The sequence below is a fragment of the Talpa europaea genome, assembly GCF_964194135.1.
Source record: "Talpa europaea genome assembly, chromosome: 3".
Taxonomy (NCBI): domain Eukaryota; kingdom Metazoa; phylum Chordata; class Mammalia; order Eulipotyphla; family Talpidae; genus Talpa; species Talpa europaea.
The window spans coordinates 91,691,854-91,713,720 of NC_140069.1; the positions used below are offsets into that span (position 1 = coordinate 91,691,854).

Consider the following 21,867-nt stretch of genomic DNA (forward strand, 5'->3'; position numbering starts at 1 on the left):
AATTAAAGTTTGACGCAAGTGTTCTTACAGATTCGCGTAAGATACAGTAACAGTACTATTTTCAAAAGAGTGAAGAACAAAAACTATATTATGTACAAAGAAGTTATGGTATTTATGTGAAAATTTGGAAAATGAAGTATCATAGTCAAAAGCCAAAAACATCAAAAATTACAGTTTCTATGTAAATCTTAGCTGTCACTTTGCATTGTCCAAAAAGCATGGTTAATAACATAAATGGCGCCATCACTGGGTATTTAACAACAAAAACCTGATGAGGAAATACCACAGATGCAAAACATTGTCCAGTTACAGATGTAGAAAACCTGATTTAAACTTTCTCATCTTTTCAACTTGATTTAAAATATTCAAAAATACTTTGCATTTAAAATGTCATGATTTTAAATAAAAATGTTCAAGGATCACTAAAAAATTAAGGCATTAGTTTCTTCATCTACATAAAACACACTGTAACATAATGAGTTTTCCTATTTCTCATTAGCACTGAATCAATTTTATTCACATGTGATTTTATTTTATTTCTTTCATTCAAAGCCAATTTAAAAGTATTCAGCTACTTTCAATGTATAAGCACAAAAGGATTCAATTGCTTTCCTACTAGTATATTTTTTTAACTATATAACACATAGAAAAGCAGGCACATCAAGATTTACAGTTTGTTAATAAATACTTAACATTGAAAAAAATCCACCTGATTCACTGATATTTAAAAAGAAAGGATTTTCTGATTTACGATATTTTCTGAAATATGAGGCAGTTCCAAAAACTCAAATTTAATTAATTTTCTTTAAAATAAAGTGCTCAACAACTGTTCACAATAGCTAAGCTGTGGAAACAACCCAAATGCCCCAAAATAGATGACTTGATCAAGAAGATATGGTCCATATACACCATGGAATATTACTCAGCATTCAAAAAAGATAAACACATGCAATTTGCAGCAACATGGATGGTGCTGGAAGGGATCATGCTCAGCGAAATAAGCCAGAAAGAAAAAGGAAAATACCGGATGGTCTCACTCATAGCAGGAATCTAGAAAACTTAAATAAGGGACCAGGAAAATGAATAACTATAAGAAAGTGAAAATCAAAATCAACAAAAAACTATGAACCAGAGACACTCTATGGTGGATGGGGGGCAGAGGGGAGGGATTGGGGTCAAAATAAGGGGGTTGCAATTGTATGGTGAATATAAAAATAAAATTTATTTAAAAAAAAAATAAAGTGCTCAACAAATGGAAAATATATCAGTGACTAGGAAAAGATAAATTTTATATGAACATCAATATAAATTGATTTAACTAATATTAATTGGTTCAAAATGAAATAATTTTAAATTTTAATAGTTTTTGACTTATATATAAACCACTCTATGAAAAGAAGCACCATAAGACACTTTATACAGCACAAGTTTACTTGGGTTTCTATAAACATTAATGGGAAAGCAAATATTTTTTAAAAAACACTATTTAATCAAAATATTAATTAAAATGTTTGATGAAGGATGATGCTAGAAAACAAAAGTAATCTTATATTTAGAAATTCCATAGGGGTTTTTCTTCTTAGAAAATTTTAGAATATTGCTATCCTTTTTGCCAGGATATGGTCAGCATATTAAGTCGATTGTGGATTGGGACTGTTTATATGGCTTATGTAAATCTAGATAAAGTATGTTACCACTGGCATCTGTTACCACTTTGGTAGTTTGGGTAGGTCTCAGCATGCAGCAGGCTTGGGTGGGCTCAACCAGTCTGCGTGACAAAAGTACAATACCTCATTGTTAAAGTCGCTGTTTACAAACTGATCAGTAAGCCCAATGTCTCATCACACCAGTTAATTCCTAGAAAAGTTTATTTTAAATTTCACCCACAGTGGAAACATCAAAGGGTTAAACATCAAAGAACAACGAACAAATCCAACTTTCCACTTCAGAAAAAAAGAATATTAAGAATCATTTGTCATATAATGTTATAGCAGTAAATTTGTGATTAACAATATTTTTCAATAAAGATGACCGTATGAAAAACAAATATGAAAGCACTACTTTATATAAAGATTTCCTATTATTGAACAGTTCACTATAAATGGCAATCTAGGTAAGCAGACCAGCATTAAAGTGAAAAATAAGACTTATCTGGCAACATAAATTAAAAGTGAGATTCAAGACTTATTATAAATCACAATTTGGGCAGTCTAGTCAAAAGTTTGCCTGAAGTTAGTTACAACCAAATCAAAAGATATCAACTTGAAGATAAATTAAAATGAACCAAAATATATATGCTGTCCCAGGAACACATAAATTTGGGAGTACAAAATGCTCTTGCAAGACAAGCTATTCATTAAAAAAAATGTTTTATAGAGTCTGAAAAAAAAAGTAAACAAGAAAATAGTTACATCAAAATGCAATTAGTTGATCAGCAGTAATTGGTATTCAAATGAAAAAGAAGTTTCAGGAAGGGAAACTTACAGAATACTAAGCACTCCTATCACAGCATGAACAAAAAGGTCCATCTCAGAAAAATACTTGAGGGTCCCTAACATCCAACTACCAGAATTTAAAAAGGAAAGGAAAGAGTACCTAACCATCACTTTAAAACCACTGTTAGGATTTTTAATTTTTATTTTGACTCATTCTCTGGGCATGTCTAGAAATGTGTCATTTCAATTTTTCCCACACTTTTTAGAGACTATACTGTATCCTTAACATAGTACTGGGATGTACTATCTCATTCTCCATTGTGTGATCCTTCTTTATCAGGTCAGCTGAAGTTACAGTTTTAGCCTAATAGAATGAGTTCAGGCAGGCTGAATTTGATAAACCATGTGCTAGGCCCTCCAAAAGAGAGAAATTAAGTGCAGTATCAACTCCAGAGTCAGCATGAATAGCTGCATGACTCAGAAGTACAAAGTGGCCACATTTAGAAGAGTCAGACTAAGTGAGATCTGGGTTTATTGTAAAGAGCAAATGGGATAATGGATAGAAAGTGTCTGTCATGAGAGTCATGTGCTGCCAGTCCTGGTTTTAAGCCTTGAAAAAAGTGGAAATATCCAAATATTATATGTCCATATTTTAAAAGAAAATAATAAAGACATTTGATATAGGAATAGATTAAATGGAGCCCAATATACAATTGTGCAAACAGGTAGATTGGTAAGGTGAGAGGCAAGGTTCACCTATTTCCATAAATTAAGGCCCTCAGATTCTAAGGAAGAAAATGTAGCAAAACCTTTAACCATATAAGTCAATTCAGTTCAGCTCAATAGTAGAAGATAAAGAAGAAAAAATAGGTATTCTTCCGTCTCGACTGATTCACAATCTAAAAGAGGTCACACCAAGCTATGGGCAAAGATGAAATCCAAAAAGTTCTTAAAACCAAAAAAAAAAAAAAATTCATATATAAATGTAGTGCAACATATCAATTCTGAATTTGAGCTAGCTAGAAACTCTATAAACATTACTCTTGCATCACAAATAAATAGTCACATATTACAAGTTTCATTTCATCTTGAGGTTTCAAATCCCACTGGTAATGGGGCATAATATATGACATACCACATTAGTTTCTGAAAATACAAAGCATTTGAAATTCCATCACACATATAATCTAAATATTTCAGAGTAAGGGATGTGAACAATTTCTGCTTAAGATAAAAGAAAATAATTCTATGAAGAAGTAAACTACCTAAGGTAGTTTTACAGTTAAAAATGTTTACAGTTAAAAATTTTCTATCCATAAATTAGTATTTGCTTAGAACCTCTGAATATTTAATAATATAAAATCAATAACTCTACTTATATCATTGATTCTTGGAAAAGCAAAAGTCAATATACATAAAATGCCTTAAATGATGTCCAGCACAAATTAAGTACTCAATAAATACTGCAGAATAATAGTGCCTAATAAAATACTTCTGATATTTAGTAGGCAAACAAGTGAATATATAGCTCAGATAGTTGGCTTCCCATATATATATTTGGTAATTTTATTTTTGAACAATTTAGGAGTTTTTTGTCCTATGTCCAAGGGTATTTCTGTTATCAAGACCTCAAAAATAGTATTCATGTCAGTCAAACAGGCAGGTAGTAATCTCGGTTTAGTAAACACGCATATGGAGCTAGTAGAGCACAGTAAGATTTCAAGATCTTAATGCAATAAAGCTATTATTTAGATAGAAAATGACCCATAGAAAGACTGAAGTGCAGCCCAGAGGAATTAAACCTATAAGCTACTCAGCCAGTTTTTGTTAAATACAAACTGCATTCTGCATTGAAGGTCCCAGGTAATCACTATGCTGATGGCCAAGAGGCCCACAGTACTGTAGGAAAGCCCCACAGCAGTGGTCCTCAATGTACATGAGAATCATCAGAATCACCTCATATTTATTAGAAATGCAAGCCCTAGAGCAGAAGTAAGCTTCAGAGATTGATCTAAATCAGTTGTTTACAATCCAGTCAGACACATTCCTTTCCCTAAGAAAAAAGGCAGAATACTAAAACAAAGGAAAGGAGAAAACTAAAACAAAACAAACTCTAGAAATCAGACTGTGGAACTGAGGTTACCAGAGCTAGAGGGTGGCCATGGAAAACAAAGGGATAGGATCTTAAGGACTCTGGTGGAAGACTGTGGGTACCTTGGTGGTAGGTACAGTGTAGTGACATGTATCTCAGGCTGTGTAATGCCATACCTCCAATACAGTGCTGTAAACTAAAGTTAAATAAAAAATAACACAACAGGGGCCTCCCTGGTGGCGCAAGGGTTAAGACACAACCTATGCAGCTTGCGGCAGCCACTGCAGCACAAGTTCGATTCCTGGTCAGCCAAAGAGCAACCCATGTGGTGAGCAGATCTCTCCTGACTCGCCCGCTGCTCCCCTCAGCAGTGTACTTTGGTCAATCTTCCTGTTCTGTTCCCCACTCTCTCTCTGGTGAATCCTCTCACCCTCCACCCCATGCCTCTGGCCTGTACCCCAGCTCTTGCATGCATAAATAAACTTTAAAAAAAATACAACAAAAAAGATAGTTATAGCACCTAAAAAATAAAATAGCACCTAAAAAGCATATCAGAACATCTCTTACTAAATAAGAAAAACAATGTATCTGCAATTTTCAAAACAGCCCCTACAATTACACCAAAAATCAGGTTTTTATATAAGAAAACTGCATCCAAAACATGTAAGCAAAGTATTGAAATGTACAGACTCCTCAGTTGAACCACTCACCAACTATTTACAAAATAAATCATTTCCATTTTAACTAGGTAACAGAGATGACTTTACAAGAAACCAAACCAAGCTTTGTATTTCTTTGTGTTGAGAATGTAACCAACCATATCATGGCTTAGCAAACTTCTCCAGAGTGATGTTTACACATGGCCTGGCTTATATGTGAATCCACTTCAACATTCTGATTTATAGTTATAGATGATTTGTCTACATACAGATACAGAGATGCACAAATTATAGTACATTAATGACTTGAAATACAATATTCTTGAAGTGCAAAAATTTGAGGGTAAATTAAAAGTACAAAGTACATCATGACCAGAGAAACAATTTCAATTTTAGAATGTGAACTAATTTTTGAATCGGTTTTCTCAAAATTTCAGAGTAAACTAGATCCATTCAAAATTCAGATTCAGCATTTCTTTCAACTTCAATCAACATCTGAATTTAGAAGTTTACTTCTCAATGAAAGCCTGAGCACACAGTTCTACTCTTCACCTATTTTCTAAGGAGTCAGTTACTAACAGATTGTAAAACACCACACTTGCTTCAGGATTGTGCTCTTGCTAGGACTGTATGTTTAAAACAGTGGTTCTGTCAGGAGACATCTTTGATGTCACTCCAGGGGGAGGGGAGGGAGGTTGAGCTAGTCTTGAACAAGCAAGTAGAGGCCTGATATACTGCTAAACCACCTACAGTGCACAGAATAGTCCCCTTACGAAAGTCACTAGGTTGAAAATGCCAATAGTGCTGGGGTTCAGACGCTCTACTTTAAATCACAGAGGCTGAAAATACACAGAATGAATATCTCATGTGCATCCACATTACAATCCTAGTACGACATCATGCACATTAATAAATGTGTCGATTATTAAATAAACTACTTCTGTGTAGCAGGATCTATGAATCATAGATATGAAAAACAAGAAAGGGATTATCACGTGTAATATCTAAAATGAGAAAAAAATGCAGTCTTTGTGAGAAATAAAAAGAATTAAATAACCATCCAGTCTAATTTCTCCACTCCTTAGGAAAAAAATTTCACTCATATGGTGTAGGGTAAGGAAAAACATCAGGCTTTTCTGCCCTCCCGCCATCAGGATAGATGATGGATCCTTGCGGTCCTGAATGCATGCCTGATGGCGGGCACCTGGAGTAGGGTGTGGGCATAGGTAGTTGGGATTCAACTGGGCTGAGACTGGGCTTCTAAGGGCGGCATCACGGGGACGCCAGCAGAAGCTGAAAGAGAAGCCAAGAGCAGAGAAGCAGAGAGAACGCCGGAGAGCCCAGAAAGAGTAAAGACTTGCTGGGGGAAGGGAGGCCTGCCAGCCTCCCGGCCCCCAGTGCCCCCGCCTGCTGTGTACCTGGTAAATCCCAATAAAAACCTGCAAAAAACCACTTAGGACTCTGACTCCTCTTTTACCCGGTCTGCTGGATATTAGGAAAACCTGCCCTGTGGTCCTGCCTCTACATATGGGAACTACTCTCTAATGTACTAATTTGACAGTGTTGGGGGTTAAAGGAACAGTCCTCTTAATACTAAAAATAAATATAGTATCTTTATATATTCATTAAAATCCATTTTATTTCTATTTTATTTCTAGTGTCAATATCCTTTACTTCTCCCAAATTAATAAAGTATTTCCTTCATAAAAACTAAAACCAATGTGACATAAATTGTAATAAGTGATATTTCACAAGCAGGAAACACAAAATAAAATGTAATTATTTTTCAGAAAAAAAGCAAATCACAGACCTCCATGGCCTACAGGCATTTATAATTCTGAGATTGCTGGGACTTAGAATGTCATGAGAAACTCTGAACTGGCTTACATTTTTTAAACACAGGAACAGACAGTCACAAGGCCAAACATACCTTTAATAATCGATTCAGCTGCAAACAAATCTCGTTTGTAGGTCACCTAAAGGACAGATAAACCTCATTAGACTTAACAGAGCAGGAAAGAATGTGAAAGCAATAAAGTATGCCCCCAAGGAAATTCTTGGTTTTAGAGAAACTATAAACACATAATACTGACAATTTCTAAATTATAACAACAGCAGCGACTCACAGAAAAAAGATACTGAATTTCTATAAATGACTAAAGATTTGTTTCTAAATCTTTGGACAAACTGAGATACTACGTGTCAGTAGATACCTAAATCATATTAACATAATAAATATTATACCAAAGAAATTGTGGTAGTGTTCAAATTAAAGTATTAGAATGATTATTTAAAAGAAAAATTTTATGAAGGAAGAGAAATAGGTAGAAATACTTTTACAACAAAAATCACTAACTGCACTTTAAGTTGAAATGAGGTCATTCTACAAGGTCATTTCACATTAAGAGGGAATTTCTTCTGAACTGAGTATAAGATTTACACAATACATAGCTCTTATAGAGAGAGCCAAGGTATCATCATGAAAACCCACTTTAAGAAATATTCACCAAATTAGTACCTTTCCACGACTATAATTTGGGACTTTTCCCCCCCAGATTAGCTCCTAACTTTACTTATACAGAGACTCTGTTCACCCCAAGTGACTCAGTCTACCTCCCCAAAAATTTCCCTGCCATGATATTATCCTGGCAGGTAAATCCTATTCCAAAATTATACATTACAGTCCAAAGTTATATCTTGAAAGTTCAAAGTTAACTTTGTATTGAAGTCAGGTTTCATTAATATTTGCCATTTAATGAGAAAATAATTGGTTTTATAAAAATTTTTACTATATACAGTAAACTTAAAACAGAAAATAAGGGAAGATGTCTAGTCACCATAATTCTTTATTATTTGATGTTTTGAGGGATAAAACTGCATTCTAAATTAAAAATAAAATTGTAAGAAAACATATTCTTATTTTCAAATAGATTTTAATGATGGGCTTATAGAGTTAAAGAAAAATTAGTCTCAAATATTAAATGCTTTTTCTAGCATAGTTTTAAGACTTAAGGTTTTTGCATTAGAGTCAAGTTTTACAAGTAAGGTATGTGTTTTTATTACCTAAAGTTATTTTAATATTAAGAATATTAACTAATATTGAGTAATTAATTCCATAAGCCAGAAGGAAACGCCAGTCTTTTGGTTTACTTGGACCTATAGGCTGTGGAAACATCCTATACACAGATTGTCTTTTTTGTTCTTTTTTTATTTTTATTTTCTAGATAAAACCTTATTGAACACAAGAACACTTCAATGAACATTGAATAAAGCAAACTACAGAGCATTTCTGACAAACTTGTTAAGGATTGGATTTTAAAAGAGTCTTTTTTTCTAAATAAAACTAACAGTTCAAAGAGAATACTACTGGAAAATGTTGTAATTCTGAATTGATGAACTATTCTTTTTCTTTCAAACTTTACGGTAATATGGGTTGTCCTTTCCTTATTTTTAATTTTAAAAACAGTTTAATAATCAGTTTTGAAATAGATTTTCTTCTGTCAGCAACATCTGTAGTTTTCTTTTGACCTTGCACAATACGTTATTATGGAAAATAATTCCTTTTTTAAAAAATCAGCCCTGTAATAATGGAAGAGAGCTTTAATCCTCTGATGTACCGGTTTTCCATGTTGTGCTAATTAAAGACTCAGGGGCCACCTAAAGACCAGTGGAGGAGCTCTGCACAGCTGAGGTTCCAAGCCTCACATCTGCCAATAACCCTAGTGTGGCTTAGTTTTTCTCCATTTTATTTGACTGTGCTTCTGTACAACATTTCATCTAAGTGCTTAATTTAAAAATTCCATAGAAGAGAAACCTCAAGTTGAGAACCAGTAGGATAGCATCTCCTCACTCTTAGGTTAGGATTCTCAGCTATCGTAGGCGAGTTTTAGAGGAGTCAATCATACCTACTTCATAGTGCTCTGGGTAGAAAATCAAAATAATGAATGAAAAGGACTTTAGAGCCAAGTCTAGTTGGCCCTCCCCGTAAGTGAAACTATAACGTTCTCCCATCTTTCACCTCATAAGAGAATGAAAGAGGAACTCCAATAATTAGAAGAAAGCCAGAAACATTTAAATGCTGATGATATAAAATGTTAAATGAAATGGGAGAAAATATTTACATATCAAACATCTGACAAAGGGCTGACATCCGAACACTACAAAGAAGTCATAGAACTCAATAAAAAGTATACAAAGAACCCAATCAAAAATGAGCAGAAAGGTTAAAAAAGATACTTCTACAAAAAAGACATATAGATGGATAATGAAAAGTGAAAAAAAAATGTTCAACATCACCTATTATCAGGATGATGCAATTCAAAACTAGAATGAGATACAAATTTACTCCTGTGAGAATAGATCATATAATGTATATATATATATATATATATATATATATATAATATAGTGTGTGTGTGTGTGTGTGTGTGTAGGCAAGGATGTAGAGAAAAAGGAAACCTCATACACTGTTAGTGGGACTATATACTGGTCCAGCCCCCATGGAAAATAATATAAAGGTTCCTCAAAATACTAAAAATACATCTATGATATGATCTATCAATTCTACTCCCAAGTATCTAAGTAAAGAATGCAAATACTAGATGAAAGGAATATATGCATTCCTATGTTCACTGTAGCACCACTGACAACAGCCAAGGTAAGGGAACAACGTAAGTGCCCAATGATAGGGGAACAGATTATAAAGATGTGGTGGGGTACATATACACAAGAGAACACACTACTTACTGTAAAAAGAAATTTAAAAAAAAAAGATAAACTCTTGCCATAATGACAAAAAAATGGATGGAACTATAAGCTATTATGCTAAGTGAAATTAGTCAGATAAAAACAAATACTGGAGGATTTCACTCCTATTTGGATAAAGAAAAACAAGACAAATCCCTAGAAATATGACTGCAGAACTGAGGCTACTGAGGTGGAGGAAGGGAGTGCAATGATCTATAGTAAAGCACTATGGTTGTTTTGATGGTGGTTTATAGTGTGGTGACACACATCTGAGGAGGTGTAAACCTGTTCTCCTAAAGCAAGCACAGTGTTGTAAACCAATGTTGGGTCAAAAAAAAATAGAATGTTTAATAGATGTAAATGTAGATGTCGGGAAATAGTTTATTATTTTCATCTTCATTTCATCAAATATTTCCATCTAGAAATTTTTTTTTCACTAGATTGGATAATTAGATGAAAACCTCTAAAAAGAAATGTCACCACGTTTTATTTTTAATATTAAAAAGAGACTATTTTGATTCTTTTCTTTTTAACAAAGATGCTAGACTACTTGGATTTAAAAAAATATATAGCTTCGATCAAAAGGAATTCTTAAAAGCCAGACATTCCACTAATAGTGTGATGAATCAAACACTGCAGACTAGACACTCCTCCAAAAGAACCACTTTCAGACAATGTAACATAATTGTTGTATTTCCTCACCAACTGGTTGTAAATCTTTTATTATGCCTTGAGAATGATTTTAACATTTAGAAACAAGAAGTCTGTTCAATTAGATCTGTATAGTGTAGTAAGCAACAAAGAATTTAAGTATATTGGGACAAAATATGATACAAATTAAAGGAAGTGAAGTTCTGATGTGTAGACTAGATAAAATTTCATCCATTTAAGACTATGTTCACTAAGGCATGCCAAAGCATAGCCACTCAGGGAAAGCATGAGAGCCAATGCCTATTCACAGAAATAAATGGTATGCCCTTCTGCTCTTGGTAATTGCTAGATATGTCCTCTACCTTGCATAAGTCCTGAGAAATTTGTACTCACCCTTTACACCATTACTGGAATGAAACTCCTGACTTCTAAGAGGCAGGGGAAAGAATTCTGCTCTGGACCTCCCTGGTGGCACAAGGAGTTAAGCACTGTCAAGCTTTTGCAGCCTCTGCAACACGAGTTTGATCCCCAGCCAGGCAGGGAGATACCCACATGGCGCAGCAGACCTCTCCTGATGTGCCCGCTGCTCCCCTCAGCAGTGTTTTCAGTCAGACTGCCTGTTCTGCTCCCCATTCTGTCTCTGGTGAATCCTCTCACCCTCCACATCTCTGGCATGTACCCCAGTTCTTGTATGCATATAATAAATAAATATTTAAAAAAAAGGATTCTGCTCCATATTGAATACCTCTCCTTTGCTTTACTCCCTTGTTGTACAGTAGTGAAAGTTTTCTTCATTATGTCCAAATGTGTCATTACTCCTTCAGATTTCTGAACCATGTTCCAGGTAATTGGCCCAGATATCTGAGCACACTAACAGTTTTAGAAGAATTGTAATAAATATTTTATTTTAGAGCTGTATTTTTTTAAATGGCAGCATCTTTGGAATTAATATAGAATCAGAACATTAATTTCAAAGTATACATCCCATTGCTTTTATCTGAACAGCAAATGAAATACTCTTTATTCATATAAAAAATGAGCACAAAACTTAATTAGAGTCCTATATTAAAGACAAACAAGTCATACAATGTCATCAAAAGAGATTAAATAGGAAAAAGATCAAGATGGTGAAATAAGTGGCTCCTTTTTTGTTTCCAAGATTATCTAATATTTAGAAGGATACTATACCCAGAGAGTCCCGTGGATTCAAGTGATACAAGAACATCCCTTGGACATCAGACAATCACACTTCATAGGACAGGATGTAGGTGGAAAGAAAAGGTAGGATGTTGTGGTTTGGGAAAGAGGATTCAAGAATGGGGCTGGCAGCTCAGCAAGGAGCCCTGGAGAGGGGAGAGCTTAATGGTGTAGTACTCACACGTTTGGCTGTTGGGAAACTTGTGCAGAGGATCTGGAGTACACCCCACAAGTTAGGCTGGGTCCACAGTAAAAAGAACAAAGATAATTCACTGGCCTGAATTACCCTTTGACCACTCCTTAGGACCACTACTACCTACGGGTGGTCACTTCCAGCATACAGAAAGCAGAGTTGGGTCTGTATCCAGGCAAAGCCATACTTATATCAAATAAAACAGACATACAGCTACAAAAGGAAAAGAAACAGACTGAATCTATATGATGATTATGAGGACAATACCTCAGGAGGACATAACACTCGCAAATACATATGCAACACACAAAGGATGATCAAAATATATAATGCAACTATTAACAATATAAAAACAGACATTTGAAGTAACAAAATAGTAGTTGGAGACTTCAATATCCCACTTTCATTAACAGAAAAATCAACCAAAGAAAATCAAAAGTAACCGCCTAAGTGAGAAATCAGACTACATAGGTTTAATAGACATTAGACATTGCACCCCAAGAAAGTTAAGTATACATTCTTCTTAAGTGCACATGGGGCATTCTCCAGGATAGATCACATGTTGCATCACAAAACAACTGTGAATAAATTCATGAATAATGAAATCACATCAAGTATCTTCTCTGATCAAAATGGTATCAAATTAGAAAGCAATCACATAAAGAAAGTGGGAAAAACCTCAATTATGTGAAAATAAATAAAAGACTATTCAAAAACCCCTGGGAGTGTGAGGAAATGAAAAATTACCTGGAGATAAACCAAGATGAAGATTTGTGCTACAAGAACCTACTGAGCTGAGCAAAAGCAGTCTTAAGAGGGCAAGTATATGGAAACAAAAACCTATTCAAGAAAGAAAGATCTCAAATAGTCTACCCCTGCACCTTAAGGAACTAGAAAAAGAAAAACAAACAAAACCAAAAGACATCAGAAGGAAGAAAATAATACAAGAGCAAAAATAAAGTAGAAATCAAAAACCGTCCAAGAGGTCAATGAACCCAAAAGCTAGTTCTTTGAAAAGAAAATAGACAAACAAATAAAAAGAGAGGAAATGCTAATAAACAGATTCATAAATGAAAGATAAATTGCAACAGACAATTCAGAATGAAGAGAATTACATGGGACTACAATGTACATCTTTTTTAAAAGATTTATTTTGTTTATTTATGCATACTAGAACTGAGTTGTAGGCCAGAGGAGCGGAGGGGAGGAGGGGGTGAGAGGATTCACCAGAGACAGAGTGGGGAGCAGAACAGGTAGATCTACTGAAATACACTGCTGAGGGGAGCAGCAGAAGAGATAGGAGAGGCATGCCCTGCCCTGTGGGTTAGATCCCCGGCTAGAGATTGAACTCATGCTGCAGTGGCTGCTGATAGCTTCATAGTGCTGAGACTTACCCCTTGCACCACCAAGAATGTATATCTTATCCAATGAATTGGATAACCGAGAATAAATGGACAAGTTCTTAGCTGACCTCCCAAGACTGAATCAGGAAGACATTAAAAAACTTACCAGAACAATTACAACTACAAGCAAAGAAAATTTAAATAATGATCACATTTTCAAAAAATCAAATACCCAGGACTAGATGGTTTTACCAATGAGTTCTACCAAACCTGCAAAGATAAAATAAACTATTACCAACCTTCTCAAAATGTTTCAAAAAATTAAGGAAGAGGGAATACCTACAAACATTTTATGAGGACAACACAAATGCAGGCAAGGACATTCCAAAAAATAACACAACAGATCAATATCCCTGATGAATACTAATATAAAAATCCTCAACAAAATCTTAGCAAACCAAATTAAACAATATATCTTGACCAAATGGGACTTACTACAGGAACACACAGTTGTGCCAACATCTGTAAATGAATCAATGTCATTCACCTTATCAACAAAAGTAAAGATAAAAATCATATGATCCTATAAGCCAATAAAGAGAAACCATTTGATATGATTCAAAATCCATTTACAATAAAAACTCTCAAAAATTGGGGATAGAAGGAACATACTTCAATGTAATAAAGGCCATATGTGTCAGACAGCTAACATCATACTCAATGGTGAAAACTGCAATATTTTCCTCTAAGATCACGTACAAGATAACGATGTTCACTTTCAACACTACTATTCAACAAAGTATTGGAAGTCTTAGTAGGAGCAATTAGGCAAGGGAATGTTATATCAGTACAAAGAAATCAAATAGGAAAAGCACAACTTTTTCAATATTTGCAGATGACATGAAAATATACACAATAAAACCCCAAAGAGTCCACTAAAAATATTAGGAACAATAAATCAGTAAAGTAGGCTACACAATAAATACACAAAAAAAGTCACATTCTTATATGAAAACAATGAACTATAATAGGAGAGAAAGAAATCAAGGAAACTATCCCATTTAATTTAGTAACAAAATGAAATAAATACCGAGGAATAAACCTAATGAAGGAGGTGAAAGACCTATTTAATGAAAACTACTGCATGTTGCTAAAGGAATTAGATGAAACAAGGAAATAAAATGATATTCATGCTCATGGATCAGAATTAATATTGTTAAAATAACCCTCTTGCCTAAAGTAATAAAATCATTGCACTCCCCATCAAAGTTTCAATGGGGGCCTCCCCAGGTGGCGCAGCGGTAGAGCACTGGGCTGCAAAGCTGCCCACAGCATCTGCAGTGCCGGTTCAATCCCCGGCCGCCGGCAAGGGTCCCACATGGCGCGACAGACCTCTCCTGCCACGCCCGCTGCTCCCCTCAGCAGTGTATTTCGTCAGTCTGCCTATTCTGTTCCCCGCTCTGGCTCTGGTAAATTTCCTCACCCTCCCACGCTTCTGACTGTACCCAGCGCTTGTATAAATAAATAAATAAATCTTTAAAAAAAAAGTTTCAATGGCATTATTCAAAAAATTGCAACAAAAATGACTTAAATTTATATGGAGCCATAAAAGACTCCAAATAGCCAGAGCAATCCTGACACACAAAAAAATATAAGAGCAGAAGTATCACACCCAAGACATCAAAGTATATTACAAAGCTTCAGTAATCAAAGTAGGTGGTATTAGAATAAAAATAGATACACAGATCAACAGAATAGAATCAAGAGCCTACTAATAAGCCCACATTGATATGGAGAGTAGATAAAGACAAAGAAGTCCAAAGAATACATTGGAGAAATGAAAGCCTCTCAAAAATGGTGCTGGGAAAACTGGATAGCCATATACAAAAGAATGAAGTTAGACCACTATCTCATACCAAACACACAAAAAATATTGAAAATGGATTAAAGACTTGAATCTAAGTCTCCAGACCATAAAATACAAAGGAAAAAACATTGGCAGGACAATTTGAGACATTAAATTTAAAGATGTCAATGGGGACTTGACATCAAAGTAGTGGAAATTGAAACAAACAAAAAAAAATGGTACTACATTGAAGTTGAAAAAACTACACATCAAAAGAAACTACCATTAGAAATAAAAGACACCCTATATGGGAAGAGATATTTGCACATCATACATCATGCAAGGGGCGAATGTCAAGAAAATGAGGTATACATACACAATGGAACACTACTTGGCTATTAAAAAGGGGGGAGGAGGGTGAAAAAAAAAAAAAACACAACAGAAATTTACTGCTTCACACTCCTGGGGGCTAAAAGTCTAAAATCCAGGTGTTGGCAAGACCAAGCTCCCTCTGAAGCATTTAGGGAAGAATTCTTTCCAGCCTCTTCTGAAGTTCCTTGTGGTTGCTAGCTATCTTGGTTTTTCTTTGCTTGTAAGTAACTTCACCCCAATTCTGCCTGCATTGTCATTGGTATTTTCCCTTTTTTGGCATTTTCCTTTTATCTGTATATCTCTTCAGTTCTCAGATACTGATACGGGGCAACCCTATGCTAATAAGACCTCATTTTTAACTTCATTAGGTCTGCAAAGTCTTTTCATATAATGAAAAGATGACATTCACAGGTGCAAGCAGTTAGGACTTGAGCATACCTTTGGCAGAGAGCAAGGATAGGTACACAGCTCAAACTACAATAGCATGAATGTTTGACGTGAGTCACCAAGAGAACAAAGAGAAGCACTTTGGAAAGGCCAATCACAGTCTCAGTGCCCTGGCATTTGTCTCACTTTAAAGGGAAGCAAAATGCCAAGAAGTATCTGAGAACTAACACTGTGTTGTTAAAGGAAGCAGTGAAATATGAGAATTTAAAAAAAAAAAAAGAACAAAACACTGAAATGAACTCATGAAGATGGAGTGGAAAATTCAAAGAACAATATGCAGCTTCTCTTTCATCTGTAGACGTCAGGGTGCTCTTCAAGTTCAACAAAGGATGATGCTCCCTGGTGGTCTAGTGATTAGGATTCAGTGTTCTCATAACTTGGTTGAAGGTTCAGAATATCCACAAGAGGTAAATAATAACACAACACATCTGAAGATGTAACAATGACACCAGAGAGCACTGATATATGAGAAATAATACAACATCTCGGAGTTTTCTTTTATTTTTTATTTTTAACTGAGTCTTCAAATTAAGTCTAGCAGATAATCAAAGGGAAGTCTAGTGAGATCTGAGTAAGGATCTTTAACAAAACATGCAATTGGTTAACTACCAAAACTCCACAGTTATTTTATGTAACACCATCTGAGCCATACATAGAAAATGATAAACAAAATGATTACAGTGCTTTCTTTCTGGGTTGGTGACACTTGGATGTCCATTAATGAGCAATTTGGTATGAATCTTCTCTACCAGGCAATAATCCAAGGCATGTCAATATCTGGAATCTTAAAATTCAGCAAGTATATTCTGAGAACATCTTAGCATGCAGCAAGGCTCGTCATATTGCTCTAAAAAAATACCTAATCAATTCATGGCTTTCTTTTTTGTTTTGCAATCAATGAGAAGATATGTTTCTATATTCATGTAATTTTATAATTACGATGGATCTTTACTAATCATATTCAGGTGGATGCTTTAAAAATATTACATCCATTATCTCAAAAGCAGCAATACTTACTTCAAAATCATGAAGTAGCATACTGTTCAACACATTTCTCCCTAATGAAACAAGAGAGCATCAAACTCCAAAACATCCTACGTCTCAACAGTAAGCAGTACCATGATAATGCCAAAACCACTCCATTCCCTCAAAAAAAAAAAAAAAATTGCCACTAGAAGATTTGGGCCTTTTTTTGACACAGAAAAACAATTCTTTATGGGGGAAACCTTACCCAGCCACCTAACCCATGGGTCAGAACTGTGGCAGATATTACTCAAGCCAGGTAAATTCATTCCAAGGCCTAGAATGAAATGTTGCTATTATGGGAAGCAGAATGTATCTTCCATCCAGTTTACTATCAGGATAAGTATAAGGATCCTTTTTAGAGAGTGTAAGTATATAGAAAGAATCCCCGCAAATGTAAATAGAACAATCTTATAGCTTACATGGAGCTTATATAGAAAAATTATCTCAAAGAAAATTTTCATGAAACTGGGGAATACAAATATCATTTTCTGAAGACTCAGAAAATGCAGTGAGACTCAACACTTTTAATGCATGCAGACACACTCACACGCCCACACATACACCCCTACCTTTCTCCTGGACATATTGTTTCATATGAAAACAATTATTTATAGATTACTTTTCCATCTTCTTAAGAATATGCAAAATATTTCTATTTACAGAATGTCCCTAGGAATGACAAAAACAGAAAAGACTAGAGCCAAATACCAACTCCCTTACCTTCCACAGGTCTGGTGATCCTTCCACAAGTTTGGCTTTAGTGTGACAGTATTTTAGGGCCAGTTGCAAACACTCAGTTCCAAATTCCAAGTCATAGTCACTGCACTGGGTAGGGGAGAAAAAATAACAGACTAAAATTTAATTTTAAATAAAACTAAATCTTTCATTTCATAGTCAATTACATATACAAAAGAAATTGCCTACTGATTAATGAGGTTATAAATGATTGTCCAGTGCCCTAAAACCCAAGCAAAACAAATATAAGGTAGAAATGTTGCAAACATCAGTTTTGAACTTCCTCAATAGTTTCAGGTGTCAGGTTAATACTTTCTTTTCATTGCTCAAAGCTACCTTTCAAAAAGTATTTCTAAAATGCCTGAAGGAATGGCTAAAGATTACCATAGAAAAACGTGATTTAATAAATAAGTATGGCAATAAATCCCAAATTCTCTGTCTATATCAAAATATTTTCAGGTCACATTTTTTAATATTTAAAATACCAGTATGTCCTTTTTCAAAGGTTTATATTTTTTTATTCTGAACATAGAAACAGTTCAGCCTTTCAATGTGAGAAAAATGTAAAGGCCACTCAGAGATCTGGTAAAATATAAATGCCATTTTTATCATTATACAGAACCATCAAAATGATCAACATAATATAATTTAGCTGAATAAAATCCAAGTACCTATAATGTCCGAGCTCTCCACTAAGTAACAACATATGAAAATGAGACTTATACTGGGACTTCAAAGAACTCAAGTCTAGAAGGGACTAGTTCTGTAATGAATAATTTGGCAACAGAATGTCATAGATGCAGCACCAGAAGAAGGCCTTTATGTAATAAGAGGAACAAAATACTTAATTCTGTGGGAGGGCATCAGACAAAGTCTACCAGAAGAAATGATCTCTCACTTCCACTTTAAAGAAGGAGTAAAACTAGAGGAAGAGATTTAAGGCAAAAGGCATCTGGCAGATTTGCATTTTGGGAAGAGTACATCTATGTAAGAAAGCATGCAAAAAAAGAAATAAACGTGAATATGCACATAGCACCCTTGGCCAGTGCTGTTTTATTGTACCAGAAGCTATAAAATATAAATGTTATATTTTGTGAAATTAATGGCCATGAAAACAAAGCCATCAAATACACAGTCTCAAACTTACCAGAGCAGTCCTAATTTATATTCTGTTCTGTTAAACTATGTGTTTCCTATGTATTTTCTTTTTTATAATAGTGTCACTAAGAGCAGTTATAGTCAAATAAGATAGTTTTTGTTAAATCTCCTTTTGTATTTCTAGCAATGTCCACAATGTCTTGTCTAGTATTATGTGAGTGAAATACATGTACAGTGAACAGAATTCTCTATAATTCATAATTAAATCCCAAAGATGACTAGTAATTACTCTTTTCCCAATTCTTTGCAGAGGCAATATATCTACCATCCCTGGGCAACTTTAGAAGTGTTCATACAGTATGTACTGAGAACAGCAATTTTCTCTTTATCTCGGGTGTTTGGGTGAGAATTATATGCCTACCACTCAGTGTATAAACTGAGAAGGCAATAGTCTAAACCAAATTGTATGAATTCTTCAGTACTGCAATCACCAAGGTCAATGAGAAACATGGCAAATAAAGGCTCAGACATAAGAAATGTATACAGAAAATAGAGGATGAGCAATCTTGACAGAAAGAGTAATCGTTCATTGTAAAAAAAATGTTATTCATTGTATAATCTAACATAACATATTTATGGTAGTTTAATATTTTTTGCAATAAAACCTTTCTAGTTCAAAAATACATGTTTAATGAAAGATTAAATTCTGATTTTGTTTCTAAAAAACATTAATGATGAATTTCTGCTTTTATCTGGGATATGGAAAACTGGAAAAAGTGATGGTCACATAAAATAGCATTAAAACTAATGCTACTTTCAACGGGATGCTAACACCAGTTCATCTGGCAGAATACAAAAGAAACAGACACTGGATACAGAAAGGTTAAGAAGATAACAGCTAAAAATACCAACAGATTGCTGAAGACTGAGTGGCGGCAACTTGGAGAACATAAACTCTTTCCAAGCCACAGACACAGTAGGAATTTATATCCATTTGCAAATTCTTCCTCAGCAACCTATGACAGGCTGTTCATGAAGTGAAAACATTTTAAGATGAGTGATTAAATGTATTTTATAATTTGATACAATCAATGAACAAAAGTATGAGCTAAATTGTGGTGATTAAAAAAAGTGCTAACCAAATCCAGAATCAGTCAGAAAAAGAACAAAGAACACATATAACAAACAGAAAAATGAGCAGCAAGGTTCTAGTAGTCAAAGAAGGTTAATAATGAAAGTGTAACTGCACAAATTATCAACAGTTACTATATAGCATGGATGTATAGTGCTATTACTGATCAGGAGAGATACAAACTAATTCTCTAAACTTGTTGCCAAAACAGTGTCATATAACATTCACCCCAGGCAGAAGTCCTGAGGACACTGTTTCAGAGGTCCCCAAGTACACAGTCTAGTTCAGTCATGTGAAGCTCAGAGTCAAGAAAACCTACCAAATCAAATCAGCCTTCAACACATAAATGAGCAGAACCACAGATTTAAGTGAAACCCAAGGAAAGACTCCAACATGAAAGCTAAGGTCATAAAGTATTTTGGAAGAAACAGAAACTATGACATTAAAATATATATATACTTAATAATCCCAGAAAGGTAAAGAATTTATAGGAGAAATCCAAGAGAAAAAGTAAGATAATTAGATGACTTGACCACAAAGTCCAATATATTGAGAAGGGAGAGGGGTAGAGAGAAAATTAGGATGAAGAACAAGACAGAGTACCAAATAATTTTTTAATTGCAATAATGAAGAACATGAATTTCCAAATTAAAAGGACTTAGGGAATATAAAAGCTAATAGATGAAAATACACCAAAGACAATTAACAGCAACAACAAAAGTCTCTTATAAAGTAGCAGGAATTCAAAGTGGTTGGAACTTCTTAATAACAACAGTGAGAATCAGAAAAGCAATAGAACAATTCTTCATACTTTTTAAGGTAATGATTATCAACATAAACTTGTACTCCCAGAAAAGCTATTGATCAATGAAGTTTGAGAGCAGACTACAGAGTTCTAGAAACACTCAAGGTCTAAACAAAAGTTTAGTTCCTATGCACTCTTTTTTTTTTATTCTGAGTATTTTTATTAGATATTTTTAGACAAGTTCGGGTTTACTGAAAAACTGAGCAGAATATACAGCTATTTTTTTCGCAAATACTTCCTATACTCACACATGCACAACCTTTCCCACTATCAAAATCTTGTACCAGATTTAACATTATCACCCAGAATCCAAAATTTACATTAGGGTTCACTCCTGCTGTTCTACATACTATGAGTTACCTCAAATATATAATAATAGCATGTGTCCATCATACAGAGTATTTTTGCTGCCTCACCAATTCTGTGCTCTTCCTATTCATCCCTCCTCTCCACCCCCAAACTCTGTCAACCTCCAAACTTTTTACTTTCTCCATAGTTTTGCCTTTTCCAGGATGTCATATAGTTAGAATCATAGTCTTTTCATGGACTAATAAATCATTTCTTTCTAATACTGAATTAATATTCCATTGTCTGAATGTACCAGAGTTTATGTAAGCAATCATCTATTGAGGGAATTTGATTGCTTCCAAGTTTGGGCAATTATAAATAAAGCTGGTATAAATATTCACATGTAGATTTTTGTGTGGACATAACTTTTCAATTAATTTGGGTAAATGCTAAGCAACATGACTGCTGAAGCATGTGGTAATAATGTTTAGTTTTATAAGAAACTGCTAAACTATCTTCCTGTGGATGTACCATTCTGCATTCCCAACAACAATGGATAAGAGTTCCAGTTGTTCCACACTCTTACCAGCATTTGGTGTTGTGTCTTGAATTTTGACCATTTGAATAGGTGTGGAGTAGTATCTCACTTTAATTTGCATTTTTCTAATAATAAATGATGTTAACCATCTTTTCATATGCTTAGTTGGCATCTGTATATCTTTGTTGATTTGTCTTATAAGATATTTGGCCTGGGCCTCCCTGATGGTGCAGGCAATTGAGTGCTGCACTGTGAAGCTGTCTG

The 21,867-nt window shown here is 34.5% G+C and overlaps 1 protein-coding gene across 3 annotated transcripts in view; it reads right to left on the reverse strand.

Annotated features, from left to right (window-relative positions):
* Positions 1-21,867, reverse strand: part of CRPPA (CDP-L-ribitol pyrophosphorylase A) — a gene marked incomplete at both ends in the record, with an annotated part of 256,119 nt that overhangs the window by 156,478 nt on the left and 77,774 nt on the right. For 2 of the 3 annotated variants that reach the window (XM_084230762.1, XM_084230760.1), the window contains 2 exons: positions 7,117-7,162; positions 17,728-17,832. In XM_084230762.1, the coding sequence (XP_084086888.1) occupies positions 7,117-7,162; positions 17,728-17,832 (151 nt within the window). The remainder of the gene's footprint in view (positions 1-7,116; positions 7,163-17,727; positions 17,833-21,867) is intronic. The other variant, XM_084230761.1, reaches the window with a different exon arrangement.